The sequence below is a fragment of the Aspergillus nidulans genome, chromosome IV (assembly GCF_000011425.1).
Source record: "Aspergillus nidulans FGSC A4 chromosome IV".
Classification (NCBI taxonomy): Eukaryota; Fungi; Ascomycota; class Eurotiomycetes; order Eurotiales; family Aspergillaceae; genus Aspergillus; species Aspergillus nidulans.
This window is the reverse complement of record NC_066260.1, coordinates 812,714-833,222: the sequence shown is the minus strand read 5'-3', so window position 1 is coordinate 833,222 and position 20,509 is coordinate 812,714. Positions and strand designations below refer to the sequence as shown.

Below are 20,509 nucleotides of genomic sequence, written 5' to 3'. Positions count from 1 at the left end.
CCCGCACTCTGGCATGGACAGTCCTGGAGCAGCATGGATGACAGCGGCAGGTCTGGGCAAATCCTGGGCCATATCAGTATCCAATGCAAGCTATACTGTCTGGAATCAGATGAGAAAAGTCTCGGGAGGGAGTTAGAGTCTCCAAGACCGAGTAGATGATCGGGTAGTATATGCCCGGGGCGGGTATATAGGGTTGGAGATGAGCCCCAGGGCTCGTTGCAGGCCTCTGCACCTTTCGCGACTAGACGGCCCAAAATGACGTCCAAGCAGAGTCCCTCAGCAGAACAAATCGAGTCTGCAGACTACATCACTCCCGCCGTTGAGACGGTCCCCAAACCCACCGCAACCGCCGAGAAAGCAGCCCAGTTCCTGGCGACGACCGCCGTAGACCGCAGCTTCACACCCGAAGAAGAGAAGGCTGTGCGGCGCCGGATCGATTCTCGAGTCCTCCCTTTGCTCTTGGGCGCCTACTTCTTCCAGCAACTCGACAAGTCCAGTCTTTCGTACGTCTCAATCTTTGGGCTCGTCGAAGATGCCAATCTCGTCGGCCAGCAGTACTCGTGGCTCGGCTCGATCCTCTACCTCGCGCAGCTGGTTATGTTTATCCTGGTTGCCATTATCGCTGTGTATGTCCCTTCCCCGCAGCCATACTGAATGGGTTCAATCTCAGCGCGTACAAACACTAAAGTCTGTCTACAGTATTGCGGATCTGTACCTCTACTGGCTCAACAAGCGGCATGCCAGAAGACGCCAAGAGCTGGGTAAGAATGCAAGGGTCGTGGATGAGAGTATGCTTGGGAAGGCCAAGATCCAGCAAAGCAAGGCTGCTGCAGTGGAAGACGGTGCAGGTGAAGAGCAAAAGACGGAGGCGAGTGTTGTGGACAAAGGGTTCCAGGACACAACGGACCTGAAGAACGAGGACTTTATCTATGTATACTGAAATAGGGATAGGGGTCCTTCTGGCTCGCTACGATCTTTCTCTCACAACTCCCAGGCCCCTGAGGTAGGAGTGGAGAGACAGCGAGCGGTCAGCCTTGAACATTTCAGGTGCTAATGATCATAGATTGAATGGACTAACTTATGCCACTCGCCGTCGGCGGGAGATCGAGTTCTCTCGATTTCATGGTGCTGCGCCATCGAGAGCCCGATCACTCAATGGAAGGGGCATTCACCAACAATATATGACCGTGAACTTTATAGTAGCCAATTTGCTCCCTTCCCGTGTTAATAAAGTAGCCGTTTGACTATTTTGTGTTTTCCTTTCCGTCCCGTGTCAATACCGGGATGCGACTGGCATAGGTATCTGCAGTATCAATGCACCCTCCAATTCAACATATGCTTAACAGAGCCGCCTACCAGCGGCCTGCATGATAGTTCATGATTGAGAGAATCTGACCGCGCGATGAGGAATTGTCCGTCCAAGATAGCGCATCTACAGATCAAGCTTATGCCATCACTTAGTAGATGGCCTTGCCCGGTGCATTCGGAGATATTTGAGTCATAGCCGTACCCACAAACCCATCCAGTACATATAGTATCGAGTTAAAAGTGCACCTGCTGCCAAATGCACCTACTGCCAAATGCACCTACTGCTTCGAGGGCAAGCTCACTACCATTTTAATTGCAGGTGTCCTGGGACAATAAAGTTCCAGGCAGCCGAGTTACGCCGTCAATCCCTTCTACTCCTGTCAGCAGCGGGACCAGGCTAAGCATTCTTGACCTTTGTTATGAGGATAAATGAATGCTAGTCTATTAATGGTGATGCGATAGAGTTCCACAGACACGCAATAGCAGGATTCGCCGGAGTCTCTGGCCATTAGGCTCAGCACTAGACTTGGAACTAGGGCATAGTAAACTGACACTAGACTCGGCTATACTGTCCTGTTATGCTGGACTTGTCTCACCATCCCTTGTGGCTGGCCTCTGTTCCCGTGTCCTCTGCCATGGTTCGAGCAGGAAGCAGTACCGCTCATGCCGCTGCAATAAGACTAAGGTACTAACGTTAATAAGTCAGTACTGACAGGCAATTACGATAGGAGACGCAATAATTATTATCCGGGGCCTATCTTGATAGTTTCAAAGGGAACACCGATTCTGTATCTTATCTTACAAACAGCTAGGACAACTCAGCCATTCATTCTGTTGATAAGAAACTCCTCATTGAATTGAACTAGGATTTGCTCTCTTTGATTTATTGTCTGGGACCCCAAACCCCTACTGTACCGAGTGAGTATTGATGCCTTCATTACCAGGCATAACAACCTGACTTAGATAAGGTGACGGGCGCTAGTCCCAATGCGGACGAGGCTCTCAAACCAGCCAATCAAGGGGCAGGATCTGCGCCTTGCCCGAGCAACCGACCCGAGTCTGGACCCAAACAGTGGAGGCTTCCATCTCTCATATGCTGTCATCGTCCAGGACGATCGCTCTGGTCAGACCTCGCTCGTAAGCATGTTGCATGTCCCAGGTTGCATTGCCCACAATCGTTGACGACATATTGGCAAAATTTCACAGAGAAGTAACTCATCTAGGTCCTCATTTGATTAGTAACGCAGCCGGAAATAACTCTCCCTCCTATCACTAGGCAGTGCCTATCATCAGGCAATCGAAAATCAGCGACTGGCACGCATGCAGTCACACTACACAGCCCCAGCCAGCACAGCACAGCTTCTGGCGAGACCGGATCCTGCCGGGCGTGGAGATATAACAAGCAACGACCCCTCTCTGAGTTGGCAGCGCTAACGTTGTCCAGGTACAGCCTGAGGACAGCCTGAGGGCCATGAGAGCCCCCATAACGGTGTCGACAACACCTGGACCGGCATTTCTATCCAGAGTATCCGTCGGCATTCTTCTCCTCCTTACATTCCTTACCACAGCCTCTGCCGCCTCCGCCATCCCCGCGCTCTCCACCGCGTCGCTGCCTGAAGTTACACAGCAGCAACACGAGGATGAATACGATCTTCAGCCACGCTCGACAAAACCCTTCCTCCTACGGGTAATGCCGCTCGGTGCCTCGATCACCGTCGGGTACATGTCCAGTGATGAGAATGGTTACCGCAAGTACCTTCGCGAGCAGCTGCGGTATGCAGGGTGGGGGGTGGACATGGTGGGAAGTCTGGCGAATGGGACGATGAAGGATAATGTACGTCATCCTCTCTCTCTTGCCGCATTACGCAAAATAAACGCAAGAAGAAAGGAAAAGAGATTGACGGTGAGGCAGCAAAACGAAGGCCATTTTGGCGACACAATCGACCATATCGCCGAGGCGGCGGTCAACTCTACACGGCTGCAGCCCAATGTCATCCTAATCAAGTATTCAAACCTCCTCTCCCTCACTTCTTCTAGTGCTTACACGTGCGGCAGCGCCGGCACAAATGACTGCTTCCAGAATATCGAGATCAACGACGCCGACACTCGTCTCGATGCCCTAATCACGCACCTCTTCGCCTCGATCCCCAACACCACGATCATCCTCTCTACCCTGCTCCCCAACGAGTTCGCTTCGCGCGCCGTGCGACGCGTGAGCCAAGAATATCGAAACCTCGTCGCGCGGCGACGATCACGTGGCGACCGACTGGTCCTGGCAGAGATGAGCTACTTTATCACGAACGACCAGCTCGTCGACGGAACACACCCGAGCGATACCGGGTACAAAATGATGGCGGCTGTCTGGTGGTCTGCAATCCAAACGGCCGAGAAGGAGGGGAAACTGAGCGCACCGAACATCGTGACGAAGAGCGTGCTAAAGGATCTGGTGGGGATAAATGGGACCGCGCAGACCGAGGGAAAAGGACTGGATGACGGGCCCGTTGAAGATCCGCAGTTGCCCGAGTATAACGCCCCGGGGCAGCCTGGGGGAAGCGGTGGCGAGGGGGGTGCGGTGGCGCTGGGATCTGGGCTACGAGTCAAGCTGGGATTGGGCATGGTAGGGCTATGGATTGTTTGTGAGTTTTTCTGATCCGCTGGATTGAATCTCAGGGGCGCCAGCTGCCCTTGACAGTGACGGGTCTGCTAGAATAAGGTGCGCATACCTACTCTAATACCCTGCACCTACATGTACAGGGCAAGGCGGACAAACACCGGGATGACCTATGACTTGCATAAAGAAAAATATAGATGAATGGACGGAATGCACAAATATGAATTAAGTTCAATGCCAGCAAGGCCATCCATGCAATGCAATGCAATATGATAGTATATACTAGGCGGTCTCTATCAGATAGACCAGCCAAAGCCTAACCAACTCTAAGCATCAAGCACGAGCGCTTTCAGCTTCGCGAAATCCGGCGTTCCCAGCCCCGTCACAGGATCCCACCCCTCCGTCGCGTTCCAACCCGCATACGGGATTACGGGGCTCCCATTTGGCGATCCGTTAAACCGGTTGTTCCCGTCGCAGCCGGTGCTCCCTCCATCCACGATATCGTTGAGCCCGTTCAGGCCATCCTGGTAGAGCCAAGGGTTGAGGAATCCCAGCACGGGCAGGCCTGCCTTCAGACGCACGTCGTTGAGCAACGCCACGATGCCCGCAAATACAGGCGAACTGCAGCTCGTTCCGTCGAAGAGACCGACACGGCCCTTGTCGACGACAGCGAAGTTCTGCGCCTGCGCTGCGACGTCCGGGAAGGCGCGTCCGCTGCGGTTGAAGTACTGCGCCTGTGTGCTACCGAGTTTGCGCAGGTATGACTCAACCGCGGCGTTCTGGTACGCCGGGCGCGCCCAGTAGTCGGAGAACCCGCCGCTGGAGAAGTATACACCGGATTCGGGCGCTGTGCCGTTCGTGCCGCCGACGGCGGTCACCCAGGGGCAAGAGGCCGGGAACTGCGGCGGGAAGTGCGTCGTGTTTTTGCCATCGTTGGTCTGGCAGGCGGCGCCGACGCCAGAGTCACCCGAGGAGAAGAGCACAGACACGCCGCGGGAACCGAGCTGAGCGTACAGGTTGCAGACGGAGCGGGCGTACGGCTCAGGGATTGTCTGCTCGTCCTCGCCGTAGGAGGTCGAGATGACCTGGGGCAGGTCTTTCTGATCGAGCTTGAGGACGGCCTCAAGGAAGTCAAGGAAAGGCTCGTTGGTGTTGTCATTCGGGTCGGGGGAGGAGAGGTCAGGAATGAGCTTGCCGCGGCCACCGGTTGTGAACTCGGTCACAGGTAGCGGCGACGAGACGCCGATGATGTACTGCAGGTCGAGGTTCGCCTCGCCGCTGTCGGCCGTGGAGTCCTGGTCGTTGAGGCCGCCGTTGATGGAGATAACCGAGAAGTTCTGCCCGATCGCATAGGGAGCGTAGGTCTCCTCGAACTCGGCGAGATCGTCGTAGCGCGCGTACTCTTCGAGGAAGGAGGCAAAGGCCACCTTGCTCCCGCTGCGGTTGGACGCCTTGTACCCTTCAGTGTTGTACAGATCCGCCAGGCACGATGGGGTGATGGCCTTCTCGCAGTGCTCGAGCGAGCCAGAGGAGATGGCGTTGATGAGCTGCCGGTTGGTCTCGAGGAAGATCGGCTTCGCGCGAACGGTGGCCCGGTTGGCATGCGTGCCGCCGAAACGCGTAGTCGGCTGGATCATGTTGACGTATCCAGCGAGCTCGCTGGGAACGCTGTAGGAGAGGGTTCGGAGGATCCGCGTCGGGTTGCCCGTCGAGCCGGTCGTTGTGTACCAGAGGAAATCGGCGTCGAGGAGGGCGTTAGCCTGGTCGACGGTCGTGCGGAAGTTGATCCAGTCGGCGTCCTGTTCGAACTCAACGCCCGCCGCCGAGAGCCAGTCTCGCACCGAGGAGGACGCCTCCTCGGTAGGGAGAAGCAGCTGCTTCATCTCGTGGTAGGAGCCGAAATGCTGCCCGTAGCTGGAGTGACCGGGTGTGGACATATCCAGCAGTGCCTGCTCGAAGCCGGCGACATTGTGCTGTTTCAGCGCGATGCGTAGACGCAGCGGTTGGTTAGGGTCGGGGGTGCTCTCGTAGATCCAGCCTAGTCTGGTCAGTATCAAAAAGCGTCTTTCTCTCGCAGGAGACGTGAATGGGCCAGGTAGGACTACCGTCAGGGACAGCTCGCAGGCTCTCAAAAGCCGCAGCCGCCGCAGCAGCGAAGCAGGAGAAACCGGCCAGGGAGATGGCCGTTACACGGGTGAAGGCGCGCATGGCTTGCAAAGTGTCTGGTGCACAAACGGCCTTCGAGTGACGCCAGATACAGACAGGGCAAAGGACAGCTCTTAAATGAGATCCAGCAAGGGGGAGAATGCCAATCAAGGCGGGCACGCTCGCGACATTCCAGAAGGCAGTGAATCGTCCAGTCGCTATTATCCCCACAGTTGATGAACTGACAGCATATCACCTGCCATTCTGGTGCTAGCGCCAAGATTGCAGTGTAGCAGCACTAATATTAGTGGGTGATAGCGATGGATCAGAAACAAGCCGCGACCAATAAGCTTGGTATGATCCTGTCATTGGAGCATCTCTCAGTGATCGTCAGGGGCCCGCTTGGCTGGTGGCTGGGCAGGGGCCGCAGGCGAATGCTCGGCTGGCCTGATTTCTAGCGGACTTGCCCGATAAACTGAGGGGAACTTGCATCGCGATGTAACATCGTTTATTGCTTCAGCTTGCTTGCATGTGCCGTGGTGTCGTGATAGTGGACAATATCATTGCCGCCTCGTTATGTCTCGGCATTAGGGTTCCGTCCAAGGTTCCTATGCGCCAATTATTGGGGTATGGTTCAATCGCCACTGAATTGAAAATGAGAATGTGAGAAGAGAAGAAATTCAGGTGCTAGACCATGTCGGACAGTGCAGTACTTTGTCAATAGAATACTAAAGTTATCCAACAGTATATCCTTACTAGTCATGCTGGCCGGTCACTACCGCCTGACCAGCATAGGGTATGACGCCTTCGGTTACAAAATAAAAAGATTATACTACAATAATATGAAATAGTAATTAAAAATAGAAGAAAATAATAGAAAAAATGAAAAATGAAAAAATACATCATGGTTAATTCCGCCGGTACGCTATTCTGCATGGTTGTGAAATGGCTAAGGACTCAGTGCTTATCCCGGCCCGAACAAGGGAAGGCTGCACTATATGCCCTCAATGGCTGTCATCAGGGTAGGGATCTACCAGGTTGCAATTGACTTTGTGGACAATTGCATAGTGCGAGGACGCGCAACGACGGTTACTGTCGGGTTCAGGGAGCGGATATTTGACTATCCATCACACATCATGCGCTTCCTTTCAGACATTGGATTGGAGTATAGACGAATGGTTTGTTATGGACAAATTGTCTTCGCAAGGATCAGCATTCCTGAGAGTTTGACAGGAAGAAAACCCTGTTTCATTATGAGACAGGTGGCGGACGGCAAATCTCCTGCGTTAGAAGACGCTGGGGGCCAGACTCAATCTATATCCTTCCTTGCACGAACCTTGATCAATGTCTGTATTCTACAACCAGAGCCTATAAAGAGCACTGGTTCAATGTTTTAAGGTTGGCGGCACTGCTCGTTATCTATGTTGCGGACTCGACGGCTGTATCCGCTGGCCGGCATCCAATACAGCCTTTTTCAAGCTCCTCCTCGGCTCTCTCTTGCTTGAGAGGGGAAGACATCGACATCGTCCTGGCAGGTAATTGCAAAGCACGGTAATCACTTCGGCTACGCAGCTCGTCTATTGCGTGCGGGAATATCTAGAGCCTGTCTTAGACCCAAAGAAAATAGAACGGGCAATGCCCGGAACAGCCTCGACACCGTTTACTTGTGAGCGCTGCCCATGAAACGTCGCGCGTGGTTCATTACCTATACATATAGTTGATGGATTAGTCCATTACTTCCCGCCGTACAGGCTTTGAAGCTCTTTATAAGCCAGATGCATGGGCTGAGCGTTAAGAATTGAAATCCCTAAACTTATCTACAGCTCACTGCGTTGGGGTCTTATGCTGGCCCTGAAATACGATACGGAATCGCTGTGGATTGAAGTGTTGCCCACTTCCGGTCGATCCAGATGGAGGGAACCCAGCGGGTCTTTTCTCTTGAAAATGCGCATCAGCGAAATAGATGAAGTGGTTGACCAAGTTGTCCGTCCGTGTCAGAAAGCCAGTAAGTTGCCTATCACATTAGACGCTCTGGCTTGTTGAAATTGCGCCCAGTGCCTCTGTAAATTCTCTTGGGAGAACGTTTGGTGTCCTAGTTATGAAGGCCATTACTTCGCTTTCTCTTGCGGCGCTGCTCCGGGCATATCAGCTCGAAATGCCTAAAGTATAACCCTTATTCAACACCCGAGACTCCATGTGTGCCTGTCCTACATAACGTCTGTCAATTACTCGAAATAGAGCATTCAGCGGGAAAATTGTGGCCGAGAACAATACGAAGTCCAGGAGTACTTGTGCGATTGCTCGCCTATATTGCGAGGACATGAGAATGAAAATATCACCCAAGTACCAGCAGTAGTCCAAAATCATCTACACTGGAGCCCAGCTAATACACGCAGTTCAAGCTGGGTATGCACTCCCGTATAGATTTCTCCTTGGGAGATGACTCGCGAAGAACGTGCTCATGATGCAAAGAGGTCTTGCTGTCTCTGTCACGATTGACAGCGCCATTCACTTGCATGGGCTATGATCGCTAGCTACCTTCCTCCTTGCTTATCTCGGTGCCCTTCTGTTATAAGGGTACAATAACAGCAAGGTTTCTTGCTTCTCTTATCCAGTTCATGTTCAAAACAAAACTCTCGAGGTCCACGCGACCTAAACTTATGATGCTCCTTACCCCTGCCATCGCAATTACTTAGTCTGAGATAACGACCTTTCCCAGGCCGCATCACTAAATGTACGGTGAGTGTCCATTTCTTCATAATGTCGCCGGCGCTGCCCAAGCATATGCGCTCGCGATCTGGCAGAACTGTCCAGCTACCTACAAAAGCATCACAACCATGAACACCTCATCTAAACGGCTATTCGAGTAAGTATGATATTCGAGTAAGTATGATACCCGCTGGTCTAGGAAGCTTCAAGAAGCATGAATATAGTTCCGATCGTCAGAGGTACCGGCCGAAAGTATCCCGTCACGTCTTCATGCTGCCAGTCAGAGGCAACGTCGTACCGAGAACTCTACACGCAGGTCAACTCAAACTCAACCTTGACATATCCTTTTTCCGAGATCCTGGCCCCGTTCGTGTCTGCTTCTCGGTCTTATTATCGTACTACGGAAAATCTACCTAGCTACGTACCTCGCTTCGGTAGGCCGGTGGCTGTTCGATCTCAATCGCAAGAATGACGCACTGGGAACGTTTCAGTGCAGTAAGGAGACAGTTAGGGTCGAGAATGATTACTCAACTTCGAGAAAAGCAGTAAAATGGTACAAGACTGGGCAAAAATGCGAGGAGTTTGCGCTTTGGGCACGTATGCACCCATCTCACACGGTTTTCCTCTTTCTAGAAGGGATTCGACTCTGCTTCGTTTACTAATAATCAGGCTGTGAGTTTTCAAGTCAGCGGGTCTAGGTAAGATGAATTTGATAGAGAAGTTGCACCGCGTAAACCTATATGCGATCACGCTGGATAAAAGCCCGAGCTACGAAGTCATTCATAACAGCTTGGCCACTTCGACATAAACCTTCTGTAGTCTTTGAGCCACAATTTTACTGAGCATGCAATTCAGTGCGATGAGATCACTCTGTATCCTATGTTGTTTCTCTTTACCCGCTTCCGCCACTTGGCAGGACGGACTGGATGCTATTCCTGTGTATCAGATTCGGCACAGTTCTCACTCCCTATTAGTGGCGCAGGCTTCAAAACAAACGTATTTTATCTGTCTCCACTCCTTTTTGGTATTGTTAGTTAAGCGCTCAGGCATGGATGCTATTGCGCGCACAGTGGTGCTCGCAGGTTGAGCCGAGTTGTCTTACCGGCACCGTCCTACGAGATGAGCATCATAGTGTGTTCATAAAAGCTGGTGGACAAACTAGTCTGTGATTAGGCTAACAACTATGTGACCCACCATAACCATGGTGTCTGTATACCTCCAGTGTACTAGCAGCCTAGCTATCCGAAGTTGGCTATACTATATTCCTCAGGATATCAGCCAGCAACCGATTATAGCTACCTCATTGGTGGACTAGGGAAAAAAGAGACCGGTTTATGCAGTTGATCCAGATTTATAGCCCGCCAGTATGTTGTATCTGCACTGCTAGACTGTATGGAACACTCTGTGACAGAGATAGTTGGTATATGACACTATTAGCTCGATTCGGTACGTACGGGATCCTGTCCATCATTGAATGGGCCAACCCCTGCGCTGTAGTGATCCTGCCATTGCACGATATGCTATACCATACTGTGCCATATTAAAATATCAATGGCTTGATTCCACGTTCAGCTGGGACAAGAGGCATTTCTTGAAGCTCTTTGTAAATGTTCACTAGTAAATTCACTATGACTGCATGGCAGCAGATATCAATTCTGCTCTCAGCTCGTAGTAATGAAGTGAACAAATCCGCCGCGGAATGCAGGGAGCAGCAGGTAGTGTAGGTAGTAACAGGTCTCAATACAGCTAGAGACACGCCTAATCTCACTCACTCCAGTATCTAGGTGACTAGGCCCGAGGTATCTCCCAATACTGCGAGGTCTGACAAGGGTGTCTGGCTCTGATTTTAGCAGTATTGCGCTGCTACATAGAAGGCCCGTCGACTATCTCCTACCATAACCTTGAGACAGGCGCATGAGGACCGGCCGATGGCTTGGTCAATAGGGACGGTCCAGAGAGCTTGCGCTACGGCTGTGTAGTAACATTGTTGCTACTACGAGTCCTCCCTCAAAACTCTGCATAGGCTACCCTAACCTGAGTTTCTATGCTGGTTGTTGGGTGTAACAGTTTGATACTTGGCTTATCTGTTGGTGAAGATGTAAATCATGTCGGCAAGCAACTCACAAAAAGAGGTGGATTTTCAATATCGAACTATCTGCGTTTTCTCTCCTAGCTACTCAACACCCAATCCAGTTGACACTAAAGCGCAGCAGCAATAGTACCAACAGTCATCTAGGAAGGAGGAGCACCGGTAGGAGCAGAGCCACCAGGAGCGGAGCCACCAGGGCCGTCAGAACCGCCACCAAAGCCGCCAGAGTTTTCATTCTCGACACCACCATCCTCAGTCAAGTAAGCAGCGGGGGTGACAGAGGTGCTCTGGCTCGAGTCGATGACCACGTTGATCCAGGCAAAGATACCATCAGTAACATCTTCACCGAGAAGGACATACTCGACAAAAGGGTCGATATCATCGTTGAGCTCCTGTAAGAGGATACTGTCGTCCGCGTTGAGGGTGAGCTCCTGGGTGTTGGAGCTGTAGACGTCCGTTGCCTCGACGAGCGAAATGAGGTCCTGGTCGAAGAAGATCTGGCCGACGTGAGACGAGGTGGTCGTGTACAGGCCTTCAAGGGTGTCGTTGGCGTTGGCCGTCGTGTCGGCTGGGTGGGAAAGCACGTGAATGTGGGTTGTGCGGCCGGTGTAGTGGCCAGGGAAGATGGTCTCGAACTCGGCGACACCCGAATCGTCAGTCTGCTGGATTCCACGGAGGAAAGTCGCGTCTAAGTTGGTCTCATCGGAGGAGTCGCCGTTGCCGCTGGCCACAACGCCCGAGTAGACGCCGGTAGCATTGCAGTGCCAGAAGTCGAGGTAGACGTCCGGGACGGGTTCTAAGCATGTTAGTTATAGCGTAGGAAGCCTACACAGGGACATCTTACCGCAGGTCTCGGAGTCGAGAAGCTGGATGTCCAGGTAGAGAGGCACACCCGGCTGGTCCTCGACGAGGTTCTGGCGGATCAGTTCACCACTGACGTCTGCACTGGTGTTAGCATGGGCTCTGTCTTATTCTTCGTAAGAAGCATACAGTAGGGGCCCTGCGTGACATCCTCAGCAAGGACGCAAGAGCCACCCGACGCGAAGAGGACGGACGGGTCGGTGGAAAGGTCGACCGTCAGGTTGGACTCGTGGCTGGTGGTCAAGGGGGTGGTGTCCCGGGCCTTGAGCAGAGGGCCCGAGAGGCCACGGGCCTTACGGATCTTCTGCAGCGAGGCGTCACGGCGAGCAACGCTCGCGGCTTCGACACCGCGGGCCTGCAGCTGGGTTGCGCACTGGGACAGACCACGGGCACGGACAGACTTCAAGGCAGCAGCACGCTCAGCGGCTTCAGCCTTGACATCGTGACCGGGGTGGGCGAAGACGACGGTGGCAAGACCGACGGCGCCAGTGAGAAGAGTAGAGAGGTAGACCATCTTGATCGATTGATAGGCAAGAGAGAGTATTGAGATTTGTTGGATGATTCTTCGAGTCGTCCAGAGGGCGAAGGAAGACCTCCTTTATATGTCTCGAGGGCTCCTATCCGATGGACGAACAGAGCAAGGCACCAACAATACCACCGTAGACAGCGTCCTTTCAATCTATTGCAATATTGCACCGGAATTAATCACGGCGGACCCCACTGTCACACCGTTCAGCCGCGGACGTTCAGGAACACCCCCTGGGGAACGCGAGACGCACGTAGAACGGCCAGCGCCTGAGTGGCCTCAGCCACATGCACGCTAAAAACATGCTTGTTTGGAATATGGGGTATGTCCTGTCGATCTCTCCACTGACGACTCTCTCTCAGTGTTCACTGGCTGGTCATTCGCCCTTCCATTCGTAGTCAAAGAGACGAAACACGGCTACACAGTTGGACCGTTGCACACTTGGATATACTCTTGGGGGACCAAGTTCAGATCCTGACGGGCAGTCAACTCCCCATCACATGCACACATCTTGAGATTAGTTTCGTTATCAGTATCATTGCGCTGCATTAGCCACCGGAGAGACACTACGATGAAACGTCAATTTACTGGTGCGTAGTAATTGCCCGTCCCCCATTTGCTATACCCCTGGCGTCACGGCCTCACTAACGAGTCCCCAAGACGGGCACAGACAGCATAGTCCACAGTACGCGCATCCTGCTTGGCAGTCTCGTCGTCCGCCCCAGTTTCCGCCGCTGGTGATTCGTACAATTGGCCATATCGAAATTAGAAGCTCGGAAGACTCGGAATTAGCAAGCCCTAACAGCCCGCCAAGGCTCTGGATCGACAGCTGCTTGCCCAGATAGTCGAGTCCACCTGCCTTGGCCGCGTAGGAAGACCGCTCGGCAGGTCCATTAAGCTTGCTGATTTGGGCTTGTTCCGAGCCCTGGTGCGTGACAAATTGACGATCTCCCATAACGAACAGCCAACTAAGGTACTTGGGTTGCAAATGCGATAAGAATCGGCTCTGGGATTCTTCTGTACATGCCGAGCGCCGAGGTTGCTTGTCCTGGGCATTTTATACCTTGCAAGTTTTCTGCATAGACGAACTTGCCTGGCAGGGCCGTAGTCTGTCCTTGTGGACGGCTCAGGAATTGTTGCCTCCATGTAGACCCAATAGGTCTTTTCGTAAATGGGATGTCGAGTTTTTCAGTCTCGGATCTACGATCTGGAAAATTCCGATCTGGCTCCGATCTTCAAATTTATACTGATATTAACTGACAAATAGAGTAATGCGAGTTTTGGGTGTTGTTTATTAGTTTCTGAACCAGCAGATATTGGACCAGCAGACACTCCAGAACACTCCGGAACGCTCCAGTATACAGGACCTGAACGGAGGACAAACCATATCTGAAACTGAACGGAGCGAAGTCATGCCAGAGCTCGCAGAGTCGGGTTGATTACTGGTAATGCGGACATTTCTTTGTCCCTGTTTGCATTAGTAGTGGATATACGTGTCGTCTCCAGCCCTGCCAGCATGACGCCTCAGCATACTCCACCAATACATGCAGGCCCGGGCCAGCCTTTGCCTGCAAGGCTCGAGGGAGAGCAGCCATCGAGCTCAAGGACAGCCCACTCAGGTAGGAGACGTTCTCATCTACTGCACCCATCTGCGGATGCTGGGATACTGGGCTTGCAGTCGCTGGTACCTAGACGCGAGCTGCAGGTAGGATATGTGGATACGATGCGTAGTCCTTCAAGGTTAGGTCTGTTATACAGTGCTTAACGGACTATCCTCTGGACGAAGCGAAACGGTGGTCTCAGCCTAGCCCAAGTATATGAGGGATGATGTATATCGTCTTTGCCCGGGTCTTGCCGGTAGAGATTTGCAGCGAGCAGCAAAGGATATCGAATCAAACGAGCAAAAGTTTTGGATCTAGTTACGTATCATGATCCGCTTGTCGGTGAGCGCAACTTCGAATGACATTAGTAAACCCAGCAGTTAGGATAATCTACAGTACCCAGAGCAGAGAGCAAACACAGCCGGAGACGGATTGACCCCTATCTCTAAGCCGATCCTGGATTAAACTCATGGACGTTGCTTAAGCAGAATATCATAAAGTAGTCCATGACAAAAGGCTGCTGGGCCTTTTACTCAGTGCATGGAGTCCCAGGGGCTCCTAGAGTCACGCTAGAAAGCTCCCACCAATGACCGCAGGCAAGGGAAAATTCGCTAGACAGGAGAGCCTGGGACCCATCCCACCTCCACCGGGCTTTATTTGAGACTCCTGTGGGAGGACGAAAGCTGTGGCGCGCGTTGGTGCGCCTTCCGTAGTCTAGGTGCCGACTGCTCCGTGTCCGGCCTCTGTACCGTACTGGAAAATCTTGACAATATAATAAAGGCAAGATGCAACTAGTGGAATTTGGGCAGCATCCCCGTGCTTTCCTCCACGATATAGTGCTGATCTAGCTCTTCGACTGGGGACGTGTCGCCTGCTCCTGCAGGATCCGGCGCCGGCTCGGTCCCTCCGCATTGAAGAAGAATGGATAGCAGCTGGACGGCTTCTGCGCCACTCATGTTTGATTCCCTTTGCTAAAACAGTTCGGAGGCTTTCATTCATTTCCGGCGCTGATACAGTCAAGATTAAGACTCTAGCAATGCTGGGGGGCAGCTTAAGCGGTGTACGTCATCAAGCATACATTGCCATCAGAATCGGTGAAGCTGGTTGAACTCAACAATTATGACTGTGACTGTTTCAAGCTAGTCATTGGATGGTATAGGCCGGCTGAAGAGAGAGGGTCGCCTTACATACAGAAGGATTATTGTCTTCGTCTCTCATCAACGTGCTGCCGTCAAAGGTGCAGACGTCTGGACTGAGTCGTGCTGCCCTGATGTTCCTATTTGTAGACCGTGTAAAGAGTATATCAGAGTACACTGACGGGCGATAAGGGTTGCATCAAGAAGAACCTGACAAAAGAAGCCATTGTGGCAGCTTGGTGATTCGATATTTCCCGGGAAAGTCACCAACATGGCCTTCAACGAGTAGCTAGCTCAGTAAGGCTGTATAGGTTTGCATCCATAAAAGTTAGTCAAGGCTGCCGACTTCATGTCTGCTATTTCTGTTATTTCTGTCAAACTTTATTGATAATCTATTTATCCAATCTCCCGTTAAACCGTTGTGAATCAATTATATATAGTGATGAATGCGTCATCAACGAAGTGGGTTTGAATCTCCGCACAAGGAATCACAGGTCCTTGAAATATATAGTGGATATAACACTCCGTGGTATCCGAAGCAGGTCCAAGCCTAATGTCGAGCAGCGGACGTGAGGGTCTGGTAGGCTTTTGTAGGCAGTCTATAGAGCATCTGTATTGTCTAGTGACAATTCTGAAAAATAACGCCCACCTTGCTCATGTATACTGACGTGCTAGCCCATATATCATGTATAAGTGGAATGAAGTATGAGCATGAGCTTAGTCATTCATAAATGTCATGTTAAGCGGTTGCCCTTAAATTTGGTTCTATATAAACATATCCCTCTAATGAAGGCTCGCCGAATGTTTCTACTCGATGCATAACATCCTTTGCCCCAATACCATTAAGCTCCATCTCGTTTTATCTCTCTTTCTCATTCCTTTCTCCTTCTCCACGCCTTCCTCTCAACCCCATCTCCGTATTCCCCTTCACACTCCCCTCGAGCCCCTTGAGGATATCCTCACTCATGCCCGGAATCACCATATCAAACGTCTCCCGAATGACTGCATACTGATAATACCCGCATCGCGCAATAGGCTGCGTCCTGCTCACATCCAACAGCCCCCTCTCATTGATCACTCCATCTGCGATATGCACCCCCACTACACGCCCAATGATAATGTCCACCGTCCCCATAGGCGGATTCCCCGGCAAGCGGATCGTCGAATGATACACGCACTCGAATTTCACAGGCGATTCCTTCACCATGGGCACGTCAACCAGATTCGCATCCTCCTTGCTAAGACCTGCGCGCTCGAACTCGTCGATGCCATACGGGACCTGCTCAGCGGTGATGTTCACCGCTTCACGGAGCGGGTACGTTGCAAGATTCCAGACGAATTGGCCCGTGGATTCGACGTTGCGGACCGTGTCTTTGCGTTCATTTGACGGGGTCTGGTTCGAGCTGAACATTACATAGGGCGGGTCGAAAGTGAGGTTGTTGAACTGGGAGTAGGGGGCCAGGTTTGCGGTCCCGCTGGGGCCAGCTGATTTGGTGCTTATCCAGCCAATTGGACGGGGGATCACGCAGGCCTGTTACGTGCAAACAATGGCCATTGCAGTTAGTGCCGTGGTCTATTGACAAATTGAATGATAATAGGATTTGCGGAGTTGCCGCCGGAGAGCAGGGGAAGATGTGGGTGGCTGTAAAGTAGTTTCTGAGCAGATCGCTGCGGTACCTTGAATGGATCATGCGGGAGGCCATGGTCGGTGACGCCGGGTTTGTAGAACATGCTGATGGAGGCTGTGGGTGAGTTTCAATATGAAACTGCAGCATTCGGTCTCCTAGGAGCATGAGGCTAATATACCCCACCGGAATAGATTCCGCTGGGGTCAGGAGTGAGGGGTAAGAACACCGCAGGCAAGCCTACTGCCGAACTCTCCGAGAACTCCAAGCCTCCGAAGTATCCGAAGTTGACCGAAGCCGACATTAGACATGATACGGTGAAGTGCATAGTGGGTTTTCATTAAGCATGAGTGAATATACAACAAGGCTCAGAGTCATTCCTTCTTCCACCCCTGCCACCGCTCGAAATCGCCCGTATTAAGATCAAACAAATCCAACACCCTACCCACACTCTGATCCACCAAGTCCTCGACACTACTTGGCCGTATATAATATGCCGGAACGGGTGGGAAGATAATGGCGCCCGCTCTTGTCACCTCCAGCATATTCCTCAAGTGAATCTCGCTGAGTGGCGTCTCTCGAGCCACAAGGACCAATCTCCTCTTTCCTTGAGCATGACGTCTGCTGTCCGCGAGATGAGGTCGTCGCAGAAGCCAGAATGGATAGCTGCCAAGGTCTTCATGCTACACGGGACGATGATCATCCCGTCTGTCTTAAAGGACCCGCTCGACACCGGCGCCGCCAGGTCGTTGATGTTGTAGGTGTAGTCGGCAAGAGCCTTGACATTAGACGGATGGTAGTCTGTCTCGTATTTTATCGTTGCTTCGGCCCATTTGCTGATGATCAGGTGGGTTTCGATATTGAGGCGGCGTAGCGCGATAAGGAGCTTTATGCCCATCAGGGCGCCCGTTGCACCACTCATACCGATTACGACTCTCTTGCGCCGGCCCGGCGCTTGGTGGTTGTGCGAGTTGTTGTGTTGTGGTTGCTCGGCTCGGAATCTGAGGCCTCGGGAGACTGATGCATGGAGTGTGGTGTGCCGTTGCTGTTGCCATGGAGGAAATTAGATAGCATTCTGACCTGTATCTTGGAAATCCAATGTGACTTGACAGTCGATGATGGATAGGGATGTCTTGTTTGCTTGATATGTTGATAGTATGGATTGGTGGAGGATCCTCAATAAATAGCCTGTCTGTCTATGGATCTTGAGGCGAGGTGAGCCAAGCTTACGGATTTTACTTTGTAAGAGGCGTTTGGCAAAGCTTGGTTTAACGTCTAGTGCAAGCCTCCGAGTCCCGAGACCATACCTGCTGGGTGAGAACCGAAGTATCCCCGAGGGCCCGAGGTGGACCGTCGTCACGATTACTGGGACGCTCGGATAGCTCGGAGACGACGGGCCAAACTCACCGCTGAAGTAAAGCTACGAATCGTACCGCGATAGTTGAATGGAGTTAAGCTTCGGGATAATTAAACAGTGGAACTGCTGCTGTTAGCGAAACCCACATGTACGGCCTTGATTGCCTACCATTCATGATGGAATCGAGGTAGGTTACGGGCGAGAAATCCATCTCGCTGGGAAAGTTGTAATGGTCAGTGTTTGATCCTAACTACGTGGACTCTAAGGCAAAACTCACCCGTATCCTGGTCCGGGATACATATCATTATATGATGAGAAATCACCAAGCATCATCTCCGGAGGCATGCCAGCAGCTGAAGGGCCACTAAAGTCGCCTGCAGGTCTCTGAATATGGCCTTGATCCAGGCTCCCTACTGAGCTGCGTTGCTTCAGAGTCTGTCGCAGCGTGATCAGCGCCCGAATGTGTCGCGCTGATAACCATTGACTATATTCCGAGGTCCCAGTATCTCGTCCGTTGGCGCCAGAGAAAACGCTGATGACTCATCGCTGCAGGTCCCTACATTCAGGATCGTCTCTCGTTTCCTGCCATGTGCAAAGGAGCAAGGTGGAGCTGAGGACCGTATGCACCATTGACCAGGTGCGTAATGGAACTATGCTGAGAGCCTGAAAGTCGAGAAAGGCTTTTGATGCAATGATAAGGCTTTCTCTAGCGCGAGTTCTGAGTGTTGCGTAGCGAGAGTCTTCACTGGACTGCGGAGAAGTCTTAATGGCCGGTCGGCAGAGCGTGGAAACGCAGAACGAGACGTGCATGCGCAACGCAAGGTGCTCGAGGTGTTGTTGCAAATTTCGGCAACTTTCTCGTCGCAGGAGATGCGGCTGTGCTCGAGCATATGTGCTATCTAGCTCGGCTAGCAAGGTGAGGTTGTGGTTTGGTTCAGCTGCCGCGGACTCTTGCATTCCGATGAAGTCTAATGCTGTCCAGCAAAGGCAGTGCATTAAGTTGGAGTATGACAGTTCAGACAATGAATGAGATCCCGGTGTCCAGCCTCTCGTCGAAGCAATGGGCGGGCGGTCATAGCAAAGGCTTAGCAGGCTATCCTGCCACACCGTCATTGTCCTGTGGATATTAGACGTAGAAAAGAAAATGAATAAGTGAGAAAATACCATAATGATTTGGCCTTTTGCTTTGCGTGATCAGGCCAATGCGAAATACCCCTTTCTGTATGTAGTCCCAATGTTTGAGCCAATCTGACCGTCGTTCCCAGCAAAGCCCACGCAGCATCAGATTGGCCATTATTCTGGAACGTGTTGCCGAGGATGAGGAGAGACTGGACTATATCAAGTGACGGGCGAAAGAGAAAATTAGCCAGACGGAGGGCTTGAAAAGAGCGTCGGGCTTCCAGAGTCAGTATCTCGCGCAAGTGGTAGAGTAAGGCATAGACTCACCAAAGTCCTGGCACAGCTCTGAGCGCTGCGGATTCTCCAGGTCAGAAAAGTGAGCACCAGCAGCCAGTGTCGCTAGAAGAAGGCTAATATGGCCGACAGCCTTTCCTGATGACCACTGCTCAGATACCTTGCTCCGGTCGCTCAAGTCACCCGACGCATACGCACCGAGATAAATGCATATGTCCGACTCAAACTTGTCTATGTCGACGAGAATGGGGTTGAAAGGGTAAGCACAGATACGGTAGAAATGGAAGAACCTGTCTAGTTAGCCAAGGCCATCGCCCTAGAGGGACGGCATACTTTAGAACCTCATCTCGGTGAGGAAGGATATCTACAAGAGCCACCCATCGATCCTGCGGAGTCTTGGACTCGATGAATGGATAGCTCAAATACGTGTTATGCGGTCTAAGGACGGAAGTTGCCTCGCGAGCCATAGCCCCGTCGGGGTCCTGCTGGCGGAGCATAGAAACAAGCGAGTTGTCTCCAGAGAAGACATACGATGAAGCCTCGTTCGCCTGCGCCGAGCTCCGAGGGCTGCTCAGTGGGGAAGTGGGTAGCAGCTGGGAGTCAGCATCCGCGCTAGCTGGTGAGCAAGTCGGCCTTGCATCCTCATTCCGAGACTTCGCTGTCTGTTCGGCCTGTCGGGACTGCGTCCTTCTCTGGGGCGTGTCTTTCTCAACATTGTAGGCACAGATCTCGGGGTGATCTCGCTTGACACAGGTTCGGCAGGGATGGCTGCCATCACACTTGACCTTTCGCTGACGACATGGATAGCATGCTTTTGACTCGCGCTGCTTGCGCTTCAGGCGAAGCACCCGGTCGATCTCCTGGCGTTCCACCGTACTAGGAGACCGGTTCATCTCTAGTCCGTTTAGCAGTTCATGCTCACAATAGTCGTAGACCCAATTATGGCCAGGGCACAATCCAGATAGCTGACAAGAGGTCAATGTTGACTGTTTGGAGTACCCGGCGTCCTTAAGTGACGTGGATGCAGTCTGAAGGCGACGTTGCGGTCCCGATTCGGAATATGGGCCATGGTCACGTGGCGCGATAACTGCTCCAGTCACCTACTGACTGTCTACATTGTGGGAACAT

General features: G+C 52.2%; 8 protein-coding genes across 8 annotated transcripts, besides 1 other annotated feature; 3 read left to right on the top strand and 5 right to left on the bottom strand.

The window, feature by feature from the left end:
• Nucleotides 1–20,509: part of a sequence feature (contig 1.122 1..214949(-1)) that runs on past both edges of the window.
• ANIA_07157 (uncharacterized protein) lies at nucleotides 256–940 on the top strand (the record flags this gene model as incomplete). The annotated part of the gene is made up of 2 exons (XM_659669.1): nucleotides 256–626; nucleotides 700–940. The coding sequence occupies 2 exons, from the start codon at nucleotides 256–258 to the stop codon at nucleotides 938–940; spliced, it is 612 nt and encodes a 203-aa protein (XP_664761.1).
• ANIA_07158 (SGNH/GDSL hydrolase family protein) lies at nucleotides 2,625–4,200 on the top strand. The gene is made up of 2 exons (XM_050611921.1): nucleotides 2,625–3,142; nucleotides 3,221–4,200. The coding sequence occupies exons 1-2, from the start codon at nucleotides 2,780–2,782 to the stop codon at nucleotides 3,956–3,958; spliced, it is 1,101 nt and encodes a 366-aa protein (XP_050467891.1). The 5' UTR covers nucleotides 2,625–2,779; the 3' UTR covers nucleotides 3,959–4,200.
• Nucleotides 4,246–6,327, bottom strand: ANIA_07159 (S53 family peptidase; the record flags this gene model as incomplete). Its single annotated transcript, XM_659671.1, has 3 exons — nucleotides 4,246–5,957; nucleotides 6,025–6,282; nucleotides 6,321–6,327. The coding sequence occupies 3 exons, from the start codon at nucleotides 6,325–6,327 to the stop codon at nucleotides 4,246–4,248; spliced, it is 1,977 nt and encodes a 658-aa protein (XP_664763.1).
• Nucleotides 8,009–9,435, top strand: ANIA_07160 (uncharacterized protein; the record flags this gene model as incomplete). The annotated part of the gene is made up of 5 exons (XM_659672.1): nucleotides 8,009–8,069; nucleotides 8,161–8,228; nucleotides 8,303–8,470; nucleotides 8,973–9,168; nucleotides 9,212–9,435. The coding sequence occupies 5 exons, from the start codon at nucleotides 8,009–8,011 to the stop codon at nucleotides 9,433–9,435; spliced, it is 717 nt and encodes a 238-aa protein (XP_664764.1).
• On the bottom strand, nucleotides 11,006–12,237 carry ANIA_07161 (intradiol ring-cleavage dioxygenase; the record flags this gene model as incomplete). Its single annotated transcript, XM_659673.1, has 3 exons — nucleotides 11,006–11,658; nucleotides 11,707–11,802; nucleotides 11,853–12,237. The coding sequence occupies 3 exons, from the start codon at nucleotides 12,235–12,237 to the stop codon at nucleotides 11,006–11,008; spliced, it is 1,134 nt and encodes a 377-aa protein (XP_664765.1).
• Nucleotides 14,642–15,213, bottom strand: ANIA_11548 (uncharacterized protein; the record flags this gene model as incomplete). The annotated part of the gene is made up of 3 exons (XM_050611920.1): nucleotides 14,642–14,821; nucleotides 15,042–15,126; nucleotides 15,197–15,213. The coding sequence occupies 3 exons, from the start codon at nucleotides 15,211–15,213 to the stop codon at nucleotides 14,642–14,644; spliced, it is 282 nt and encodes a 93-aa protein (XP_050467890.1).
• Nucleotides 15,846–16,717, bottom strand: ANIA_07162 (flavin reductase family protein; the record flags this gene model as incomplete). The annotated part of the gene is made up of 2 exons (XM_659674.1): nucleotides 15,846–16,517; nucleotides 16,664–16,717. The coding sequence occupies 2 exons, from the start codon at nucleotides 16,715–16,717 to the stop codon at nucleotides 15,846–15,848; spliced, it is 726 nt and encodes a 241-aa protein (XP_664766.1).
• Nucleotides 17,162–20,509, bottom strand: ANIA_07163 (uncharacterized protein; the record flags this gene model as incomplete). Its single annotated transcript, XM_659675.1, has 8 exons — nucleotides 17,162–17,656; nucleotides 17,919–18,013; nucleotides 18,137–18,183; nucleotides 18,246–18,438; nucleotides 18,529–18,942; nucleotides 19,415–19,671; nucleotides 19,715–20,409; nucleotides 20,486–20,509. The coding sequence occupies 8 exons, from the start codon at nucleotides 20,507–20,509 to the stop codon at nucleotides 17,162–17,164; spliced, it is 2,220 nt and encodes a 739-aa protein (XP_664767.1).